Source organism: Chionomys nivalis, chromosome 10 (genome assembly GCF_950005125.1).
Source record: "Chionomys nivalis chromosome 10, mChiNiv1.1, whole genome shotgun sequence".
In the NCBI taxonomy this organism is placed as follows: domain Eukaryota; kingdom Metazoa; phylum Chordata; class Mammalia; order Rodentia; family Cricetidae; genus Chionomys; species Chionomys nivalis.
This window is the reverse complement of record NC_080095.1, coordinates 45,876,139-45,899,350: the sequence shown is the minus strand read 5'-3', so window position 1 is coordinate 45,899,350 and position 23,212 is coordinate 45,876,139. Positions and strand designations below refer to the sequence as shown.

The 23,212-nt window shown below is 39.2% G+C and overlaps 1 protein-coding gene across 1 annotated transcript; it reads left to right on the top strand.

The window, feature by feature from the left end:
• Positions 1-216: 216 nt before the first annotated feature.
• Eif2s1 (eukaryotic translation initiation factor 2 subunit alpha) lies at positions 217-23,206 on the top strand. Its single transcript, XM_057782293.1, has 8 exons — positions 217-375; positions 5,535-5,776; positions 10,628-10,707; positions 12,296-12,447; positions 13,949-14,055; positions 15,656-15,753; positions 17,703-17,846; positions 19,489-23,206. Exons 2-8 carry the CDS (start codon positions 5,536-5,538, stop codon positions 19,612-19,614), a joined length of 948 nt encoding a protein of 315 aa, XP_057638276.1. The 5' UTR covers positions 217-375; position 5,535; the 3' UTR covers positions 19,615-23,206.
• The last annotated feature ends 6 nt before the right edge of the window (positions 23,207-23,212 follow it).

The following is a 23,212-nucleotide window of genomic DNA, read 5'->3' as shown; positions in this document are numbered from 1 at the left end:
CGCCACAGCGCCATCTCTTGGTGGACTAAAACTCAACGTAATCATTCTGGAGAAAGAAACAGGATCCGACCTCTTCTTCAAACCTCGCCACGTTCCCTCCGCAAAAATCTACCAAGTGCCGAGGAAACGGACTTTTCAGATCGTCCTGTGGTTCACACCGCTCACACTAGGAGGACCAAGACTCTATGGTTAGCAATAACGAAGGGCCTTTTCCGTCGGCGCTTGCGCAGTGAGAGGTGGGTCCGCATGCGCGCTGGGTTGAGCGAGACGCACGCTGAGGAGTTTCGGCGTCCGGTCCTGCTGTACGGAGTCTACTCGTTGCCATTAAGGAGCTCGGCGTGAGACCTCAGTTCGGGAGTCACACATACGCTTCAGGTGACTGGCCCCGCAGCCCGCTTTCCCCAGGAACCCACTTTAGTTCTGTGCAGTGACAGGGGTCGAGCCAGGCTAGGCCCCGGGCCCCTCTTCCCGTCCTTGCGCGGGAAGTGTCTGGACGCCGTCGCCCCCGCCCGCGGCTTGCTTGTTCGCTGGGTCTTCTCGCCCCTTGGGTGTCGAGTCCTGTGAGCCAGAAACGTGGTTGTGCGGGCGGAGGAACCCCGTCAAGGAACGTGGCCATCTAGATCCTTACAGCCTCCTTCAAGGAAAGACACCTTGTGGTGGGGAGGCCTCCGGAGAACTCCCCGACACCCCACCCTGGCTCGGGAGATCGGGCGCTTTGCTTTTACCGGGTTTTTTCTTTCCCTCTCCCCCAGTAGACTACCAAAACTTTGCTCTGACTCGGTGGAGACTGAAGTGTTCGCCAGAGAACCAATAGGGTAGACCATCGTGTTTAAGGAAAAAACAGGTCCAAGATAATGTGACCCCTGAAGTTGAAGATAGTTAAGTTTTTGCTTTTGCTGTGCATCTCGGTAGAGTGAAGTCAACCCTGGGATTGAAAATCATGCTATTTATTAGGGGGTCCATTTGCCCTGCTTTGGTTACTGCGAGAATAGAACTGGGGTCTGTTTAATTATGGAAGCTGAAAGCCTCATATTAAGGAAAATTTACGAGTTAAATGAGTGTTCACACACTTGGGGCTCTTTAATAAACCCCCAAATTAAGTATGCATCAATTTTCATTAGGAATAAAGTAGTATTTCTTGAAGAAAGGGCGCATCCAAGAAGCCTTGATTTTTCTCTTCATTAAGTTGGGGAGGAGGGGGAGGTCGACAGCCCCTCAAAAATGTCAGTTACATGGAATTTTAGTGTCTTTTTTCAATGCTTATGACGCCAGATGGCAGGCGCCGATTCTCAGAAGGTGTAGGTGTGCTGGTAAACTTTAGAGCTGAACAAGTCTTTTCCCAACACAGAACACTTCTGTTTTGGAATGTTTGTTTCCTGTATCCGCTCAGGTGACGTGACAATGTACTGGTTCTAGAAGTCGTACCTACTCTTTTTTTTTGTTTGTTTTTGTTTTGTTTTGTTTTTCAAGACAGGGTTTCTCTGTGGTTTTGGAGCCTGTCCTGGAACTAGCTCTTGTAGACCAGGCTGGTCTCGAACTCACAGAGATCCACCTGCCTCTGCCTCCCAAGTGCTGGGATTAAAGGCGTGCGCCACCACCGCCCGGCCGTACCTAGTACCTACTCTTAACAGGGTCGCGATACTGATAATATAAGGTATTTGAAATTAGCTTCGAATTTGGATAATATCTTTTGAGAGGTGAGGGGTTTGTTTTGTTGTTGTTTTGCCTCAGAACAGCCTGTGTGGTGGTGTGTGCCTATAACCCCAGCTACTCTAGAGGCAGAAGTGGTATTTTGAGTTTGAGGGATGTCATGGTGCACACATCTTTTAAAACCAGCACTCAGAATGCAGAGACCATTGCTCTGTGAGTTTGAGGCCAGCCAGAGCTACACCGTGAAACCCTGTCCAAAAGTAGTAGGGGAAAACACTTAACAATGTTGTCATATTGTGATATATTGAGACTTTGTGGTTAAAAAAACACATCAGACTTAGTGTTAAAAGACTTGGGTTTTGAGCGTGGTGGCACACACTCTTTTAATGCCAGCGACAGGTGGATCTTTGTGAGTTCAAGACCAGCCTGGTCTATAATTTGAGTTCCAGGAGAGCCAGGACTGTTACACAGAGGAACCCTGTCTCAAAAAACCAAAGAAAGAGAAAGAAAAAATTGGGGGGTTTGATTCCTGTTTTTTTGTTGTTGTTGTTGGTTTTTTTTTTTTTTTGTACTTGTGTATTTAGCTTGAGGTCATTTGATATTTCTGTTCCCTGCTTTTTCATAGCACCTTGTAGTCCTAGTTTGTTGTCCCACTAGTACTTAATTCCCTAGGGAAGAAGTTGTTTTTTTTTTTTTTTTTGGTTTTTTTTTTTTTTTTTTTTGGTTTTTTCGAGACAGGGTTTCTCTGTGGTTTTGGAGCCTGTCCTGGAACTAGCTCTTGTAGACCAGGCTGGTCTCGAACTCACAGAGATCCGCCTGCCTCTGCCTCCCAAGTGCTGGGATTAAAGGCGTGCGCCACCACCGCCCGGCGGGAAGAAGTTTTGTGTCAGTATTGTTTAGTGCCGAAAGTTTATTTCAGCAAGTTAAACTGCAAAATGAAAAGGAATACATTGAAAATCATGGAAAGGACTGAATAAATTATTGATTTCTGTTTCATTGACAGAATAAGTATGGGCTTTTAAAAAATTGTTTTTAAAAAGTTACTAGCATTTTATAAAGTGATTTAGTAAGTCAGTCTATGTGAAAAGAATTCCTATAGTTTCGAGCTACTTCTTTGTGCTGCGAGTAGCATACCATTAGCAGTGTTTCTTTATTTACTCTGTATCTTGGGGTGGGGGATTTGTGCCTTCTAAAGAAGTAGCTGTATCTCCCTCCTGTGTCCTCTTACCCTGTTGCTTTAACCAGCAGATTAAGCCAAAGCATTACCTTTCCCCTTTGGAGAAATTTGCGGAATAAATATGATGAACAGCTGTTAAATCTCCTGGCATTGTTCCACATTTATTGAAAGTCTGTTTAATTTTCAAGTTTTCTATATACAAGTATTTGAAAACATTTGCACCCCTACTCTTAAGAGAAACACTGTTTAAAAACTGTTTCCAAATGAGTAATTCTAGCTGAATGTTGCATTTCTTTTGTTTATTAAATCCCTGCTTTGTTCAGCTGCTCCAGAAATGAGTCTGCCACATGTTACTGTTGGTTCTGTCCTAATAGTTTGGCCTAATCATAGTATCTGTTTTTAAAGTTCACATTAGATGTTTCTAGTGGTGATATTTCTTTGTGTCCAGATGTTCAGAGCACAGACTGGTTCAATTTTTTTTTTCCCCCAGACAGGGTTTCTCCGTAGCTTTTTTGGTTCCTGTCCTGGAACTAGCTCTTCTAGACCAGAGATCTGCCTGCCTCTGCCTCCCGAGTGCTGGGATTAAAGGCGTGCACCACCACCGCCCGGCATGGTTCAAAATTTAATAGGCTCAAATCTTGACTTTCTTTACATATCAGTATATAAAGGAGCTAGTTGCTCAGCCTGCACTCCATCTCCTTATATACAAATGGGGAGAACTAGAGAGAAAGTGGTACTCAAAGAGCTAGGCAGTAGGCAGATTGTGTAATAATAGTCCTGCCTGGTAGAAACAGATGTGTGAGTCCTACACATGTTTTTCTCAGTAGGTAGTAGAAATATGTGCGTGTCAAGGAGTAGTTTTCAAACCATACTAGGACAGAACTTTGTTGTTCCATATGCTGGGTGTAGAGTTGGTTGCGTGGTTGACTGGCTGGGTTTTTTTAAACAGGGTTTTTCTGGATAGCCCTGGCTGTCCTGGAACTCACTCTGTAGACCAAACTAGTCTCAAACTCAGAAATCTGCCCGCCTCTGCCTTCCAGGTGCTGGACTTAAAGTCATGTGACACTAAACATAACTGAGTATCTAATTTTTAAGTCAAATATTGATGCCTTATTCCCAATCAACAAGAAAGTAAATTACTAAGATTTCACAATTATTTCCTTAGGCCTTTAGGTGCTGTTTAGTATCTGTCTTCTGGACCCTGACACAGTAAGTAGGTTATGATTAATAGGAAAGCGTAAAGGTCCTCAGCTGCAATTAAAGCTTGGGGACTTCCTTTTTAAAGTGTAGTGCTAACTGGGATGGTTTTCAGCATATGGGTCACTAAAGAGATGGTGCTGGAAACTGGGTAGATCAAAGAGAATAATTATAAGTAAGTATTTTTAATAGATGGAGGTTAAAAGACATTTGAATTGTGGAGATTTATAGAGCACTTCTCAAGATTAGGCATATTTGTTAACAAAATAAAAATAGGACTGGGGTAGAGCCTGGTGGTGAAGTACTTCCCAAGCACAGGCAAGACCCTAGTGTCTCAGACTATTGGAGGATAATTCAAGTTAGAAATTACAATGGCTAAATTAAATTACTTGTGAATTAAATTTCTTTTAAAGGGAAATAAATGAATTTTCCCCCCTCTCAGAGGCAGAGATTCTCCTGGAACTTGTTCTATAGACAAGGCTGGCTTTGAACTCAAGTGTTTCACCTGCTTCTGCCACTCAAGTGCTGGGTTTAAAGGTGTGTGCCAACACGGCCAGGCAAGAAAATGAAGTCATTTTTTATTTTATGGGTGTTGTGCCTGCTTGCTTATCTGTGCGCTGTGTGCTTACAGTGCCCACAGAAGCCAGATGAAGGCATCCATCCCTTTGAACTGTTGGATGGTTATGAGCTGTCCTGTGGGTGCCAGAAACCAAATCTGCATTTGCGGGAAGAGCATCCAATGTTTTTAATCCCTGAGCCATCTTTCTAGCCCCTAAATTTTTAGGTTGGGATACTGTAATTTTGGCTACAGTGATAATATAATAGACTAGCTCATGAGTGGCAAGTAAGAAAGGATTTGCTTCATGTGTAAATAGAAACTTAACTCATCTGCAGCATCACAAAAAGGATTGACTGTAACATTTGCCATATTGGTTAAGGAGTAGTTTTCCCTTTGCATGCTGTGTGGTAGCATCTGCCATATGAGCCAGCTTGGAGAAAGAGTAACGTAGGAATGTTAATAAAATTGTGTTATAGTGATCCTTCCTGTTCCTTGATAGTTCTTAAAATATTGGGTGATGATATACCGTATTTTGGAGTTTTTGTTTTGAGGTAACATCTATCTATATAGCCCAGGCTGTCTTCAAACTTATCATCCTCGAGCTTTGGGATTACAGGTGTGCACCACGATGCCCTACTTAAGTGGTAATATTAAAATAGTGTTTTACTCTCGACATACTCCTTTAATCCTTAGGTCTTGCAGCACTTTATAGATAGTCATTATTTTTTATGGTTCCTCTAAAAGTGATTAAGCGTTAGAAAACTATGGAGCAAATGAAAGCTAAAGCTTGGTTCCTGGGTATCTGTCCATTTTCTGACGTTTAGGGAGATGAGGAGACTAGTGCCTATTTTCTGTTGTTGTGATCTTTTGTTGTCGGGATCTACAAAATTGATTATTTTTACCCTAGCGCAACCCTTTATTTATATGTTTGTTTATTTGTTTTAATTGCAGAATGCCGGGTCTAAGTTGTAGATTTTATCAACACAGATTCCCTGAGGTGGAAGATGTAGTAATGGTGAATGTAAGATCCATTGCTGAAATGGGGGCTTATGTCAGCTTGTTGGAATACAATAACATTGAAGGCATGATTCTTCTTAGCGAATTATCCAGGAGACGTATCCGTTCTATAAACAAACTGATCCGCATTGGCAGAAATGAATGTGTAGTTGTCATTAGAGTGGATAAAGAAAAAGGTAAGTGAGAAAAAAATAGCTAAGAAATATAAATTCTAAAACCACAGAAGTTGCCTGTATAAAAACTTATTTAAAAGTATATATTATACATACTGTCGTTAAACTACTAAAGTTATTTTACATACAAAGTTGTTGAAGAAGCATTTGGGGGTTGGGAAGATAGCCGGTCGATTAAGTGCTTGCTTGATATGGAAGCTGGAGAATCCCAGAGCTCAAACAGAAAAGCCAGGTTTGGAGGCACAGGCTGGTAATCCCAACCCTGGGGTGATTAAAAAATCTGGGGATTCATGACCAGCTAGCTGAACTTAGTGAGACCTATCTCAAAAATCAAAATCAAACTGAAAACTCCTGAATAAACATGCCCGAGATATAGCCTTGACTAACATAACATACATGGTATACACACATGCAAACATAAACATACCCATATCTGTGTATCCACAAGACTCATTTGTCTAAAGCTTTAAATAAAAAAAATTTTAAAGGATACCAATTAACTAGCTAAGCAAAAACCTTTTACTGTAATAGTAGTAGTAGTCTAATAAGTACATTCTAGAGTTAGTTTTGTGGCCAAATAACTTGAAGCTTTTCAATATTTATGAGGATTTGGGTAATTAACTCATTATAACCAAAAAGAAACTTAGTTAACTCATCCGTATTTGTAAGGGAGGCCCCCCAGAGAAGTCAGCTCAGAACGAACACACCCAGCCAAGTTCTCAGCATGAAGGACATTTATTGAGGGGTTGAGGGGACTGCCACCTCCAGATAGGACAAAGACATACAGGAGGTGTTTCTGCAGGAGTGGTTTTTTACAGAGAAAAGAGGGGCAAGCCTATGATAGGATGAGTTGATAAGGCTAGCCAAATAATGAATTTTGACTGCTAGACCTTGGTGTTTTTTTCTCAGGAACGAGTTGGTGGCCAGCTTGGGGCAATCTTTAGGAATCTAATGGTTTAACAAGGGAGGGGCTAGGTGGTGATGGCACATGACTTTAATGCCAGGGCTTGGCAGAGCCGGCACATCTCTGAGTTGAGTTCGAGACCAGTCTGGTCTACGGAGCACATTCCAGAACAGCCAAGGCTACGAAAGAAATAAAAAATGGGGGGTAGGGAAGCATCCTGGAAGCTAGATTCATTGGTATATCCCTATGGTCCTAGCTAATCAGAAAACAGTAAAACTCAGAGTACTTGACAGTGTAATAAGATCCTGTCTCGACTGAGAGTAGCTAACATGAAATAGAAATCCTGGGTTTGAAGTCTGGTACCATAAGAAAAGATATGGGAGGAAAAAATACAGTAAATACAGTATTGACAATTTTGATTTATACTATTTTGGTTACCCACAATTCCAAAACACTAGTAATTATCTTAAGAAAGAATAAATTTACATACTTCTGTTATAGCATATTACTAAAATTGTTCGGTTTTACAAATTTTTTTACTATGCTTAAATTACATTTATCGTAGGTATAAATATGTTAATAAAATATATAGTCTTATATCACTTCAGATGTGGGGGTTAGGATTGTTGTTTAGTAGTAGAGCACTTGCCAAGCCATATAGGCCCTAAGCCGGGCTGTGGTGGCGCACGCCTTTAATCCCAGCACTTGGGAGGCAGAGGCGGGTGGATCTCTGTGAGTTCGAGACCAGCTTGGTCTACAAGAGCTAGTTCCAGGACAGGCTCCAAAGCCACAGAGAAACCCTGTCTCGAAAAACAAACAAACAAACAAACAAAAAGCATATAGGCCCTAAATTCTAAGCAAAATAGCATAGTAACATAATTTTTTTAATAGGATCTCACTGAGTTGCCCTGTGTTACCCTGGTTGGCCTGGAACTTTCTTATGTAGATCAGGCAGGCCTCCCAACTATAAGATCCAGCCACCTTTCAAATATTATTGTATTATACTTGCTCCCGCCCTCTTTTTTTTTTTTTTTTTTTTTTTTTAATGTGTATAATATTCTGTCTGTGTGTATGTCTGCAGGCCAGAAGAGGGCCTGCAGATGGTTGTAAGTCATCATGTGGTTGCTGGGAATTGAACTCAGGACCTTTGGAAGAGGAGGCAATGCTCTTAACCTCTGAGCCATCTCTCCAGCCCCTCCTGCCCTCTTTTTAAACATTGACACAACCCTGTTTTCCCAGTAGCCAGGAAGCTGAGGCAAAAGTATCCTGAATTTAATGGCAGCCTGAACTATTACCAAGGCTGTTCTTAAAATAACAGAAGCCCCAAGGAGGAATACATTCGGAGACAAGTTTTAATTGATGTCATTGAAACAAACATCATAGTGTTCTTACAACTTAAATCTTGTAAGATTACCTTCATGTAAGTAGTCTTTCAGTGACCAAAGTGTCATTGTGTGGCTCATGACTCTGCAAATAGGAACTGGTGCTATCCACAGGTTTTTTGTTGTTTATCCTGTCCTGAACTAGCTCTTGTAGAACAGGCTGGCCTTGAACTGACAGAGATCCGCCTGCCTCTGCCTCCTGAGTGCTGGGATTAAAGGGATGCACCACCACTGCCTGACCTCACAGTTTTAAACATAACAGTAAGTCTTAAAATATATCCCTCAAAGATAGTGGGGAACTAGTGCACATTTAGCTCTAGGGTGCAGTAGAGAGGCGAAGAAAATGCAGAACAGTGTAAACGTATTTTTCTTAAATGCAGTGTATTTGATAACTAAAACACAAAGACCAAGACATGAGATACTAAATAAGTATGGTTTTTACATTGTACATGCATTGGTATGATGCTGACAATAAACAGGACATATATTGTAATTCTTGAAACAACCACTGAAAATAAAAATAAGACTCATCCAAGGGCTATTGATAGATGAGAGCTACACTTACCTCTGTGTATTTGGGAGCTGAATGTCAGATCCTTAAAGAGTGGAAAGAGAGAGAAAAAAAACCCAGTGTATGTGTGCTCAATAGAGATTAGTGATGTGAAATAAAAATTTAAAGTCAGTGAAGTAGCTAGAGGTTAAGATAGCCTTTGACTAGTTAATTAAGAGCCATATCAGAAAGGAATTCATTGCAAACATTGATCAACTACATCTGCAAAACAATAGAATCTATGTTTCAGATGTGCATGTCATACTCGCTAAAATAATAAGTTGGACCATATGTAATAGAGCTTTGAGTAAATTTTTTTTTTGCTTTGAGTAAATTTTAAGAAGATTGAAATCATATGTTCTGATTGTAGTGAAACTTTGAATGTTTGAATCATTATCATTTTATCTTGAGGATAAAATGTATAAAATAACATTTTATAAATATTATTGTTTATATTAGAAAAATTAAAGACCTAAATTGATTAGGTTTTTAAATCAAAGAGGAAATGAGAGAGTCTGGGAGTATACGTCAGTGGGAGAGCCTTGCCTAGAATATAATGCTTTGGATTTGAACCCCAACCAGAGAAGAGTGGAGGTAGGGGTGTCTGTGTATAGAGGGTGGTAAAGCATGATCAGGTGGAGGCAGGCAGATGGCTATGAGATCAAGACCGCCTGGACTATATTGTGAGACCTTTTTTTATTGTTATTAAAAACAAAAGCAGGCAATTTATTTTAATACTCAAAATTATATGTACTGTTATTTATACCCAGTTACCAACAATGTTAAAAAAAAGCAACTGAATGGTAGGAACATTGTCTTTTTAAAAATAATGCTGGAACTGGAGAGCTCAGCACTGACTTTTCTTTTGGAGGACCTGGGTTTGATTGCCAGCACCTACGTGGCAGCTTACAACTTTCTGTGGCTTTACCTCCAGGGCATCCAACACCCTCACACAAATGTATATGCAGGCAAAACACCAATGCACATAAAAATAAATATGTCATTTTAAAAATAATGATGCTGAGAAAATTGGTTGTCCACATGCTAAAAAATATGAAACATGATTCATAAATGCTCCTTTAAAAAATAACCTACAGTAAAAAAAAAAGTACCTAAAGTCATAGATGTGCATCAAAATTGAAGCTAGCAGTTTTAGAAGAAAACATAAAAGTAAATTTTGATAACTTTTTTGCTGCAGTTGCTCAGATTAAAACATTAAAAAATCATCTGTGAGAAGAAAAATTGGTAATTTGGACTCCTTCAGTGTAAATAAAGACTTAAGTTCTTTGGAAAATATAGTTAGAGAATTAAAAGGTAAAAGAAATTTTGTGTGTGGATTTTGTATTGTGGTCTCATGGCCTTGTTCTAACCAGGCATAGGATTGTGGGTGTCTGTGGTCTGGATATGTGACAAAATCTATCAGCTTTCTTGAGTTCCAGTTCCATCGGGTTAAAAGGCTAGGGTCTCTGGGAAAGAGAATCTACTATGCAGATTGTTTTACAGATTTTAAGGGTGCTTTTGGTCCTGCCATCTGAATATAAAGATCACACAGAAGATGGCAATGTTATTTTTATTGAAGATCACCTCTCTGGTTTCTTTAGTGTGGTTTTGAGGCAGGGTTTCTTGTGCTGACTTGGCTTTAAACCTTCTCCCTACACCTCAGTGGTGTGGAGAATTAACAGACATATGTCACTGCACCTGATTTGACAGTAGCCTCTTAATCAAATCGTAGCAATTCTCAACTGTATGCTTAAGGAGAGGCATTTAAGTAACTTTCAATTAAATTGAAAATTATTAATTCTTTCCAAAATAATAAAGAATATATAACTATCTTGTGTTAAAAATATTTCTGAAATTTTATCTAAATTTCTCATCGTACAGCAGTCCTGTGTCAATATAATTTTAGTAGGGATAATTATAAGCTTCTCAATCAGATACTTAATTGGCTTATAAACTTGTTTCTAATCATATGCTTATACTTCAACAAATAAAACTTACTTTTAAATATTTTTATACAGGATATATTGATTTGTCAAAAAGAAGAGTTTCTCCAGAGGAAGCAATCAAATGTGAAGACAAATTCACAAAATCCAAAACCGTGAGTTGATTCTCTTTGTTAAGGTTTATTTATTTAATGTATGAGTGTTTTGCCTGCATGTATGTGTGTGCACTCTGGCTGTGTGCGGTTCTCCAGGTCAGAAGGGGGCATCAGATCCTCTGGAACTGCATTCATAGATGATTTTGAGTCACTGTGTGGCTGCTGGTAATTGAACCTAGGTCTTCTGCAAGACCCGAGCAGTCTTCCAACCCCTCATTCTCTGTTTTTAATGATGTTACTGGTGGCTTTGTCCTTTATTAGTGTTTTCTTTTCTGCTGTGTGTATTCCTATCCTCAAAATAAAATACCAAGAAAATGTTGGAATAAAAAGATTTTTTTAAATTTTAGTTAATCCAGTATGATAGTTTGACACGTGGAAAGCAGGTCTCCAGGTGCACCTGTAAGGGATGGTCTTGGTTAAGGTTAATTCTTGTGAGAAGATTCATCTTGTTTGTGAATGGGACCATTTCCTGACTAGGGGATTCTGGCTCTATGAAGTAGAGGGATCAAGCTAAGCACTAGCATATATGCACTGATTCATGCTCTCTACTGTTGACTGCTGATGTGACCAATTTTCTCAGACTTCTACCTCTGACTTCCCTGACTGAAGTGTAACCTAGTATTTTAAGCCAAATAAACCTTTTTGCCCTTATATTACCTTTGTTAGGATATTTTATCCCAGCAACAGAAAAGAATCTAAGAAACCCAGTAAAGGGGCTAGAGAGATGGCTCAGTGGTTAAGAGCACTGTCTGCTCTTCCAGAGGTCCTGAGTTCAATTCCCAGAAACCACATGGTGGCTCACAACCATCTGTAATGAGATCTGGCGCCCTCCTCTGATGTGTGGGCATACATGGAGGCAGAATGTTGTATACATAATAAATAAATAAACAAACAAACAAACAAATAAATATTTTTTTAAAAACCAGTAAAGCAAATAATAATGATCCCAAGTTCATCAGACCATGATCTAAATCTCTCCTTTCATTTTAAGTGTTTATACATCTGAAGCATGTGAAATAAGTGTATTTTTTAAAAAAAAAGTAAAACCTCTTCATTAAAACTTGTCATTCAGAACTAACCCCTCTAACCCCTTTGGCATTAGTTGGCTACATATTAGAAATGCAGAATTTTAAGTCAGGCATGGTGGTACATGCTTTTATTCCCAACACTTGAAATCAGCATAGGAGTTTATGGTCAATTTGACTATGCAGGACCACCCTGTCTCAAAAAGAGAGACTAGGATTGTAGTTGAGAGGAAAGAGCATTTATCTAGGATGGAGTTTTGTGTATACTTGATCTGTGCAGGAGTTCTCTTGGCAATGAAAGATACTGCGTGCCTTATTGCAAGTGAAACAAATCCAAAGATGTTAATTTGTTTGAATACCCCAAGTTGTATCATACTTCTACTTATTATATCCACTTCAGTTAATTATGAAGTAGTGAATATTTCTTTATGGAGAAAGAACTTGCAGTTATAGGTGTTAGTTTCAGGAATTATTGAAGTAATTACATCTACTAAAGTATGACAATGCCTCTTCTTTGTAGCTCTCTGATTTTCAAATTACTGAGTTTTTCATTGTGTGTCTAGGTTTACAGCATTCTTCGCCATGTTGCTGAGGTATTAGAATATACCAAGGATGAGCAGCTGGAAAGCCTGTTCCAGAGGACTGCCTGGGTCTTTGATGACAAGTACAAGAAGCCTGGATATGGTGCTTATGATGCCTTTAAGCATGCAGTCTCGTAAGAAAACCTTGATTCTGCCTCTGTGTCTTTCCTGATTACCTAGCACCTATAGGTCCTTGTCAAATTTAGCTGTAAAAGTATTTCAATTTGATAAGGTCAAGTATATATAGTTTTCATATGCCATATTTAATTGGTTTCATCCCACACTTCTTTGTAAATTTCCTAGTCAATGGATGATTTCAGGACCACCAAAATAGTACAGCCTCTTGCTTACTGCAGTTGCTTGGAGCCTTTGTTCATCACATTAACTCACCTTCCATGTGGCCTCACAATAGACCTTTTTCACTAGATTTGTTTTGCCTTTAAAAACCTATAGTTCATACCTTTTGTTCTTTCACCATGTATTTGGCTGTTTCCAGACCTGTTTTTCTGTCTATAACGTTTCCTTTCCTGACTTTGTTATCTGACATGGAAACTATGAGATGTCATTTTCGATAACTTTCTTGCCAATAGTAGAGCTTTGCCAAATTACACTCCATGTTAGTTCTATAGTTTATATTCCCTTAGCAACTGTAGGTAGATACTGCTGTTTTCCTTCCTCTTCACCATCATTTGGTATATGTCAGATTTTCTTTCTTTTTGCCATAATTGATTTGCATGCTCCTGCTTGTTGATGAAGTCAACAGCTTTGTGTCTTTCTTGATTGTAAATGTGAGTCTGTGTTTGTCTTTGTCATCGTATGACAGTGTAGATATCTCTGTTAATATGTCTTGTTATTTTGTGCAGGCTAAAGGAAAAGTCCTTCATGCAGCTTCTATCTCTTTTCATTGAAACCGCATGTCATTAGCTTGGATCCTTGCTCATGTTAGTCCTTTTTGCATATTATAACTTTGTAACATATTCCTCTGCTTGTTAATGTCTACTGTTCTTTTGGCTACCCTTGGAGGGGGATTAAAGGCATGCACCACCACTGCCTGGATCTCTTTTAAAAAGTTATTCTTTCTCTTTCCCATTTGTTCAGTTAACATGCCAGTGTTAGTTTAGCTAAACCCTTCTCTGATGCAGGTCTTGGATACTTGGAAGGATCAGATGACATACTGGTCTCTAACCCCACTAACTGCACTAATTCCTTCCTGTCCCGCTGCCCAAATTTTGTTCTTTCTAAGCTGGATTCTAAGTCCTTGAAATAAAGTGATAATTACTTGAAAATTCTTAAGTTAATTACAATAGAATGTCAGATTCGTATTAAAAGGTATTAAATTGTTTGTATTATCCCAGTTTTTGTTTTGAAAATCAGTTGAGTGTTTTCTGTGCCATATAGTAAGTACTTACATTGCTTCATTTAATATAGCAGTTCTGTGAGACACTTCCATCCTCAATTTACACATTTTGAAAGAGAAACTAACACATAGTTAAAACTGTACAAAATCAAGAGTTCAACTTCCATGTTGAAATTCTTGCTTATTATTATTTGTGTTATTCTGCCGTCATGTGTTCAGTTTCACAGTTATCAGTAATATTACCTTAACATTTCTTGTTTGTCTTTCTGTTTTTTCAGAGACCCATCTATCTTGGATAGTTTAGATTTGGATGAAAATGAACGAGAAGTACTCATTAACAATATTAATAGGCGTTTGACCCCACAAGCTGTCAAAATCCGAGCAGGTAAGTGGCTTCTAAATGACTTTATTGTGTGTGCCTAAACAAACTGATAAGTAGTGAGACTTAACCAAAGTATTTGTTGCTGCATCAACAAGTATAAATTTTTCTAAATGTTTTTCTTTTGTAACAATAGTTTTAACGTTTTGTTTGGTTTGAGTTTAGTGGGGTTTTGTTTGTTTGTTTTTCCATGGGTGGGGGTGTTTGTTTTTTGATGGCTTGGGGCTTTTGTTTTGGCTCTTAGAATCAAACCAGAACTTCATACGTGCTGGATAAGTATTCCACCACAGTCTCATACCTAGCCCAAGAAGTTACTTCTACAATAGCATAAAATATATTGGCACAAATGAAAATAAGTCATGGAAGTTCAGCTAACCTTAATTTAGCCCTTTAACATAAAGAATTACATTTTGCCTTAGTATACAATTTAAAATATTTCAGCAGGACAGTGGTATCTTTCTATGCCTCCATATTGACCCTATGTCAATCATTTGGATATTTTCAGACATTCTTCCTTTGTGGCTACTTTACAAGATCATGCAGTGATTCTCAACCTGTGGGTCTTGGCCCATTTGGGGGGTTGAATATCCTGCATATCAGATGTTTATGGTTCATAACAGCAGCAAAATTGCAGTTATGAAGTAGTAACAAAATTTTGTGGTTGGGGGCCACAACATGTGGAATTTATTAAAGGATTGCAGGGTGAGGAAGGTTGAGAACCACTGGTATATAAAAATTGACCGCATTCTTAGCATCCGTGAAGGCCTGGGTTCAGCCCCTAGTAAAAATGCATTAATGTTAACATTTCCTCTTAAACATACAGGGAGTCAGGAATTTAGCTTGGCCCTGGTTTCAGTCCTCAGCTCCAAAAGAGAGAGAGAGAGAAACATACAGATTTTACTAGGTTCACACAGTTGCAAAAATAAGTACTTATCCTTCTATTCAGATGTTGTAAAAGATTTGCTGGCTCAGGCTGACAAGATGACACAGCAAGTAAAGCTACTTGCCAACAAGTCTGACAACTTGTGTTCAAACCCAGGACCTATGGAGTGGAAAGAGCCCCTCCCACACGTTGTCCTCTTTGACACCCACATGCTCGTGTGTGCCCTGTACACACAAGATACACAATTAAGTATAATAAAGTAAAAAGGATTGCTGGGCCAAGTGGGGTACGGTTTCTAAATAGCTCTCGATATTTTGTTGTCTCAGTGTTTGATAAATATCTTTGTCTTGCCAGACGGTGGTGACACCTTTAATCCCAGCACTTGAGAGTAAGAGGCAGGCGGATCTCTGATTTCAAGGCCAGCCTTGTCTACAGAGTGGATTCCAAGATAGCCAGGACTGTTTCTCAGAGAAACCCTGTCTCAAAAAACAAAAAAACAAAAAATTATTGTCCTTTGTAAAATCCTCCTTCCTCAGTTTCTCTATGTTGAGATCACAGGAATATGACCTCATACCTAACCACAGTCAGATGTTTTCAGCAGTGAAAATACATTTCTAATTGAGGTTAATGTTGTATTTATACGATATAACTTCAACGCTTTGATTCTTTTATCTTTCCTCATTGTCACTTCTGGTGCCAGCTTTTGAATTTTTGTAATTTTAGATATTGAAGTAGCTTGCTATGGTTATGAAGGAATTGATGCTGTAAAAGAAGCCCTGAGAGCAGGTTTGAATTGTTCTACAGAAACCATGCCCATCAAGGTAAGTTATGCATTTTCTTTCACCCTGCTTGTTAGAACCTTCCAGTTGACCTGTGTGCTGGCAGTTGAACCCAGGGCCACTGAGTTATATCGAGTCTTTTTTAAAGCTGGTCATGTTGGATAGGAAATTATAGCTCAGTGGTAAAGTCCTTGCCTGGCATATTCAGTGCCCAGAGTTTAATTCCTCGTACCTTAAAGAAAAGTATTGTGGAGATTGAGAACTACTTCAGGTTAAGAGCTACTGCTCTTGCAGAAGATCTGATTTGTGTTCTGGCCCTAGTGGATATGACACCTCTGGTACCATGTGCCATACACATGGTAAACAGAGACACATAATTTAAAAGTAAATAAATAAATGACAAAAACATGTCATGTCTCATTTTAAAACTTTTTTTCTCCCTCTCAGAGTGGTATAGTCTTTTCATGATATTTCTGGGCAGTTGTTACAGCTGTGGCTTTTTGTTGGTACTACAAAATGGGGAAGGGCTCCTATAGTCAGTGAGCCAGCAATATTAAATCTTTACAGTAAGGAGTTACAGTGCTCAAAATGTTTATACACAGCACCTTCAGGAGGGTAACATTTTCTCAACAACAGTCATTCAACTTTGATGATATTTGCTTAACTGGATAATCATTACTTGGGATTTCTTAGAAGGATTTCATTAGTGTAGAGATAGTTAGCTGTTTGCTTTTTTCTTTCTTTCTTTCTTTTTTTTTTCCTTTTCTCTTTTTAGATTTATTTGTTATCTGGCATGGTGGCACATGCCTTTAATCCCAGTACTTGGGAGGCAGAGGCAGACAGATCTCTAAATTCAAGGCCAGCCTGGTCTATAGAGTGTGAGACTTTGTCTTGAAAGGGGGACAGCCAGACAGTAGTGGCACACGCCTTTAATCCCAGCACTTAAGAGGCAGGCAGATCTCTGAGTTTGAAGCCAGACTGATCTACAGAGCTAGTTCAAGACAGCTAGGGCTGTTGCACAAGAAATCCTGTCAAAAAGAGAAAGGAAAAATGGGGAGATAATTTTACTTTATGCCTGCAGGTGTGTACCATGTCCATGCCTGGTGCCCACAAAGACCAGAAGAGGGCATCAGATCTTCTAGAAAATCTGAAGTTACAGATGGTTGCGAGTCAGTGTGTGAATGCTAAGAACCAAACTGGGATCTTCTGCAAGAGTGACATATGTTCTTAACCACTGGACCATCCTTCCAACTCCAGTTACCCATTAGTTAGATGACAAACATCCAACAGTTTCAATTCTTCATATTCCGTATTGCAATGGACTATTTATAGGAACTGGGTTAGATCATTGTGTCAATGATCTGTTGCTGTTGTTGGTATTAGTTTACAGCTTGACAGATTTAGAATTCGTTTGGTCAGGCAGGCGGATCTCTGTGAGTTCGAGACCAGCCTGGTCTACAAGAGCTAGTTCCAGGACAGGCTCCAAAACCACAGAGAAACCCTGTCTCGAAAAACCAAAAAAAAAAAAAAAAAAAAAAAAAAAGAATTCGTTTGGTCATGTCTGTGCAAGATTGTCTTAATTATATTACGGTACACTGACCCAACCACTGTGGTACATTCTCTGAATGGAATCATCGGCTGCGTAAATGGGGAGGGACCTAAATAACTGGATGCATGCATTCATTTCTGTCCTCTGAATTCAGACGTAGCATGACTAACTGCTTCAGATTCCCACTGCCTTGACTTTCCCCCATGATGGTCAATACCTTGAATTATGAGCTAAAATAAGCCCTTCCTCCCATAAATTGCAATTGTTAGAGTGTTTTTTATCAACTTGTTGAGAAACGGAACTAAGAGACTGTATTAATAAACTGATCTTTAAAACTGGGGGCAAGTTGAGCTGATGCCTTCATGCAGCAAATTAATAAAAACAATTTTTGAATATTCTGGGTAAGTATATTCATAGCTTTATTTCTGTTTTTCTCCTATAGATTAACCTGATAGCTCCACCCAGGTATGTGATGACGACGACGACACTGGAGAGAACAGAAGGCCTCTCTGTTCTCAATCAGGCTATGGCAGTCATCAAAGAGAAGATTGAGGAGAAGAGAGGCGTGTTTAATGTTCAAATGAAGGTGAGATCTGCATCTTATTTTTTCCTTTGTTCTTAATACTTTTGTGGTTTGTTTGGTTTTTGTTGTTGTTGTTTGGTTTGTTTGTTTGTTTGTTTTTTTGCTTTTGATACAGGAGCCCATGTAGTCCAGGCTTGTCTCCAGCTTCCTATAGTTGAGTCTAGCCTTGACCTATTTAATTTTCTTTTTAGTGTGTGTGCCCAGGTATGTTGACCCATGGGTGCATATGTAAAGACCAGAGGTCAGTGTCAGATGTCCTCTATCTTTTATATATATATATATAAATTTTTTTATTTAACTTTATTTCATGTGCATTGGTGTGAAGGTGTCAGATCCCCTTGGACTGGAGTTAAAGACAGTTGTGAGCTGCCATGTGGATGCTGGAATTTGAGCCTGGATCCTTGGGAAGAGGAGCCAGTGCTCTTAACCTCTGAGCCATCTCTCCAGCCCTTCCCCTCTTATCTTTTTTTGTTACAACTCACTGAACCTGAAGCTCAAGAGCCACCTGTCTTCAGTAATAGCTTCAGGTTACTGATCCTTAGCATTGTGTCCAGCTTTCTATGTAGCTGCTAGGGTTTGAACTCCAGCCCTCATACTTGTGCAGAAGGCACTTCATCTACTTAGTTACCTTTTCAGCCAATTAGTGCTTTTTCAAATTTCAGATACGGGCCAGCAAAATGACTCAGTAGGTAAAAGGCCCTTGCTGCCAAGCTTGATGACCCAAATTTGGTCTCCAGGACCGGTATGTTAGAAGGAGAAAACTGACTCCCCAAGTTGTCTTCTCAACTTCAAAAGCACACCATGGCACACATTCGCACACTCATAAATAGAGTGTTGAATCAGATGAATTAATATGACGGCCCATGCCTGTAATCTCAGTGCTTGGGAAACTAAGGCCAGGATGATTGCCTACAGTTCAGAGCCAGTCTTGTTAGCATACCATGGCTACCTGCCTAGTTAGATACTAAGTATAAAGTAACCATTGATAGATAGTATTCCTAAAAGAGGGAGTTGTTTGGTAATAAGAACTGTTAGCACTAGGCTGTCATATTTAGGATAGACATTTGGGCCAGTGGTGTTAGGGTTTTTCCCCTCAAGGAGAAAAATAGATGATAAAAAAATTGCTAGGCAATGACACCAATCTAATTTCAGCACTGGGAGGCACAGGCAGTAGGGCTGCCTTGTCTACGTAAGGAGGCCCTGTCTCAAACAATAATCTGTCTTTCCCTCATCACTATATAAACAGAACCTAATTTCCATATACTGTATGTCTGTGTGTATAGAACAATTTATTCTCTGAGGAAGCATAGTTTATCTTGAACCCAGAATAACCTTTTTTTGGGGCGGGGGCAGGACATTGGTGGTCTTTGTGATCACTGAATTCATGTTTCAGTTAAGCTTATTAAAATGGCAGAAAGTAGTAATGTTCCACTGTAGTGTGCACCATTTGCCTGTACTGTCTTGTCTTGTATTTTGTTTTAATTTTCAGTTAATAGAACTTATTCAGAGGTAAGTCAGCACGGTATGACTGAATTATTAGAAATGAAAGTACTTAAGTTATATTTTAAACACTGGCCAGTAATACTATTGAAATCCAATCTTGCTCTGCTGTTCAATTCATTTTGAATTTATGCCTCTTCCACAGCCTAAAGTGGTCACAGATACTGATGAGACTGAACTCGCAAGGCAGCTGGAGCGGCTTGAGAGAGAAAATGCAGAGGTGGATGGAGATGATGACACAGAAGAAATGGAAGCCAAAGCTGAAGATTAGCCTTGTGGGAAACAGTGATTTCATGAATACGAAGCTGCCCTTCCTGGCTGGAAACCCTAGACTTGAAAGTTTTCCAGTATTGAAAACTTCAAAGCTGAATATTTTTATTTCCAAGTATTCAAGTGTTCAACAAACCAGAATCTAACCACCCTCCTTGTGTCAGCCACAAAGAAGCTCTAACACCTCAAGCATTTTTAAAGGAGTGGCTTGATTTGACCAGAGGCAAATCTTAAAGAGCAGCCCTAAAATTAGGCTTTCGGTTTCCATTTCTGATGTCTCTGGATTCAGTGCCTCCATGAGATTTACCAGGGGCACCCAACACAAACAGTCCCAACCTTCCTATATAAAATGTATTCAAGCCAACATCAAATAAATTTCTGGGATATTTAACTTTAGGCTTCTTCCTTCTTGTCACCAGTTAAAACTAGTCTGAATGTTCAGATCCTAATTCTCTTTCTATGTGAGAAGTAAACGGTAAGTAATGAAGTGATCTTTGCAGAAACAAACTTTCAGAAGGAAGGTGCAGGGAAGCAATTGTAAATTTAACCATAGTGAATTTGGTCCCAAGTGGAGAAAAACCTTGAAATTTAATTAAAGAATTATGTGCCTGTTACCCTGTTTGAGACCAATGACAACTTGGATAAGAGAAGTCATCAGTCCCTTTGGTGTATACTAAACTATGTCCCTTAAAGTTATAAATCTAAGGGTCTTTATAAAGCACTGCTGCTTTGATGTGGTTACTCTGAGCAGCATCACCCAACTGAAGGGGACGTTTTCCTCTCTATCTGGTAGGTACTACTTAGATCATTAGTTGTGTTTTTTATATATAAAGAGTTTTTCTTTGTTTAGCATAGTATTCTATTAGCTTTTTAATCTAATGGTCTAACTTCAGATGACCCATTTCCAAGGAATAATGCTCGCCAGTTGGCATGCCATGTTGCTGGTTGTTATTATTTTCATTGCTATTTCATAACTATAATTTTGCTACTGTTATGAAATTTTTTAATGTTCCTTTTTTTTTTTTTTACCTTCACAGACCAGTAACACGTAAGAAGCTACAGCTACTGTTGTCAAAATGTAGAAAATTATTTACTTTGGCATGCTTGTGTTAGGACACTTGTACTATTTATTATCTTTAGGCAAACTTAAAAGCCTAATCAGTCTAGTACTAGATTGAGTAGTAAGGGTTCTAGAGTTGGGCATGGTAGCATATCCTCTAGTACTTGGAAAGCTGAGGTGGAAAGATTTCCTTGAGCCCAGAATTGTTGATCAGCCTTGGCAACCATTGCTAGCTTTGTGTCTCAAGAGGATTGGAAATTAGTGTTGGGGAAATACTTTGCCACTTAGGAGAGTTTTTTCTTTGTTTAGCGTAGTAGTCTATTAGCTTTTTAATCTAATGGTCTAACCTCAGATCACCCATTTCCAAGGAATAATGCTCGCCAGTTGGCATGCCATGTTGTTGGTTATTATTTTCATTGCTACTTCATAACTGTAATTTTGCTACTGTTATGAATCTTATTGCAAATATCTCTGGTTTTTGATGGTCTTAAGCAACCCCTGTGAAAAGGTCATTCAACCCCCAAAAGGATCGCAACCCACAGGTTGAGAACCACTGGTCTAAAAGCATCAAGAAACAAGTTTAGGACTAGGTATGGTAGTGTACACCTTTAATCCTAATCCTAGCAGGCAGATTTGAGTTGAAGGCCTAGCTGGTTTGTATATCAAGTTACAGGCCATCTAAGACTACATAGTGACTGACACCCTATTTCCAAAAAAAAAAAAAAATTTCAAGCTTACAAAGCAAAGCATGGAGGTATATTATCAAGGCTGCAATGACAACTATAACCCCAGCTGTTCCAGAAACACAGGAACACTACACATTAGAGACCAGTTTGGGCAACTGCTCTAAGGATTTAAGAATATAGTTGTTAGCCTAGTCTGTGCCTAGCATGGGATCAGTCCCCATTATCAGAGAAGAAAAAAAAATACATTATCAAATATAACAAGTGCCCTTTTCCTGGTAATTGTTTACTGAAAAATCTTTATATTAAAAAAAAAAAAAACAGTTGAAGCCAGGCATGGTAGCATCTGGATCAGCCTGGTCTACAGAGCAGTTCTAGAACAGACAGGCTACACAGAGAAACCCTGTCTCAACACCAAAAATTAAAAATAGCTGGGGTTCCATGATGATTTTTATCCCATCTAGACTTTCTTGATGAACATAGTTTTGTAAATGGTGACCCTAGCCAGAGTAAAGATCAGTCCTTGGCTAACATTGTGGTGAGAACTGAGATCCATGAGGTCCAGGATACTCACTCAGCCCTGGAAGACAGAGCAGAATGGACAACTTACCATGTCTTGGTTTTCCCGCCAAAGCCTTCTCATTAACAATGCTAACAGTTCTGTTTTCCCTCTTCTGCCTTGGATTACAGTCATTAATCCATACAACAAAATGAGCAGTGTTTCCTACATTATTTGAAATGGACTAAAAAAATTAAACGTTGAAACTGCTTTTATATCAGTTTCATAGTCAAACATACCAATTCTCATGAATATGTTAAAGCTTGGGGTGGTTTTGCTTTGTTTTGCTTTGTTGGTACTTGGAAACACAGGGTTTCTCTGTAGCTTTGGAGCCTGTCCTGGAACTAGCTCTTGTTGACCAAGCTGGCCTCGAACTCACAAAGATCCACCTGCCTCTGCCTCCTGAGTGCTGGGATTAAAGGTGTGCGCCACCACTGCCTGGCTGTGTTTTTGTTTTTGAAGATGTTCAAGTTTTTAATGAGCTGCAGAGCTGTGTCAGTCTCTGTGCCGCTGAGTAGCAGTTACCATTCTGCTGTACGCACCAGCCCTTTGTGTCCTAGTTTTTCCCTTTCCCATCAAGAGCTATTAACATGAGTAGGGATAAACGTTCTGGTACCTTGCCACCTTTACTGCTTTGTCTGAAGCTGTCTTTACCTGTTTTAGAACCCTTGAAAATCCTTGTCCCACCCTTAGTCCTGGGAGGTATGGCTATGTCAGTTTGGAGGTAGGAAGATATCAAACCAAATGCAACTTAATTCAGATATGCACTTGTCAGTATCCTAAAAGTAACTGGGTACGTTAAACCTGTAAAAATGCCAAACGAAAAAATGGTACCTGAAAAGGCAGTCTCTTACAAGTAAGGATAAAGAGAAAAAAAACATACTCTTGGAATTCCTGACTATTCAGGGTCAGGTATTTCAGACATTAAGAGGAAATCTATTTTGAGAGAAGTTTTTACTTAGGCACTTTAGGAATATCCATTCCCCTTAAATAAATGTAAGTTGTGTATTTTATCAAAGTCCACACCATTGTCCTTGGCAAGAATGCTGGCCATGACTTGTGCCAGATTACTGTATAAAGTTAATAAAAATGTTTATAAAAACACTATGATAAAGACTTTTCACTTTAGGGTTAACCTTCCAAATTTCTTCACTTATTTCCGTTAATTTCATTTTTAGACCAGTCTTAGCCCTTGATTTAACTTTGCCCTTTGTATCTTTGTTGTTCAGAGGGCCCCTGATCCACATCTTTCTAAATGTCATTTTGTACAGAAAAACCTGTATTTCTGTCTCTTTTT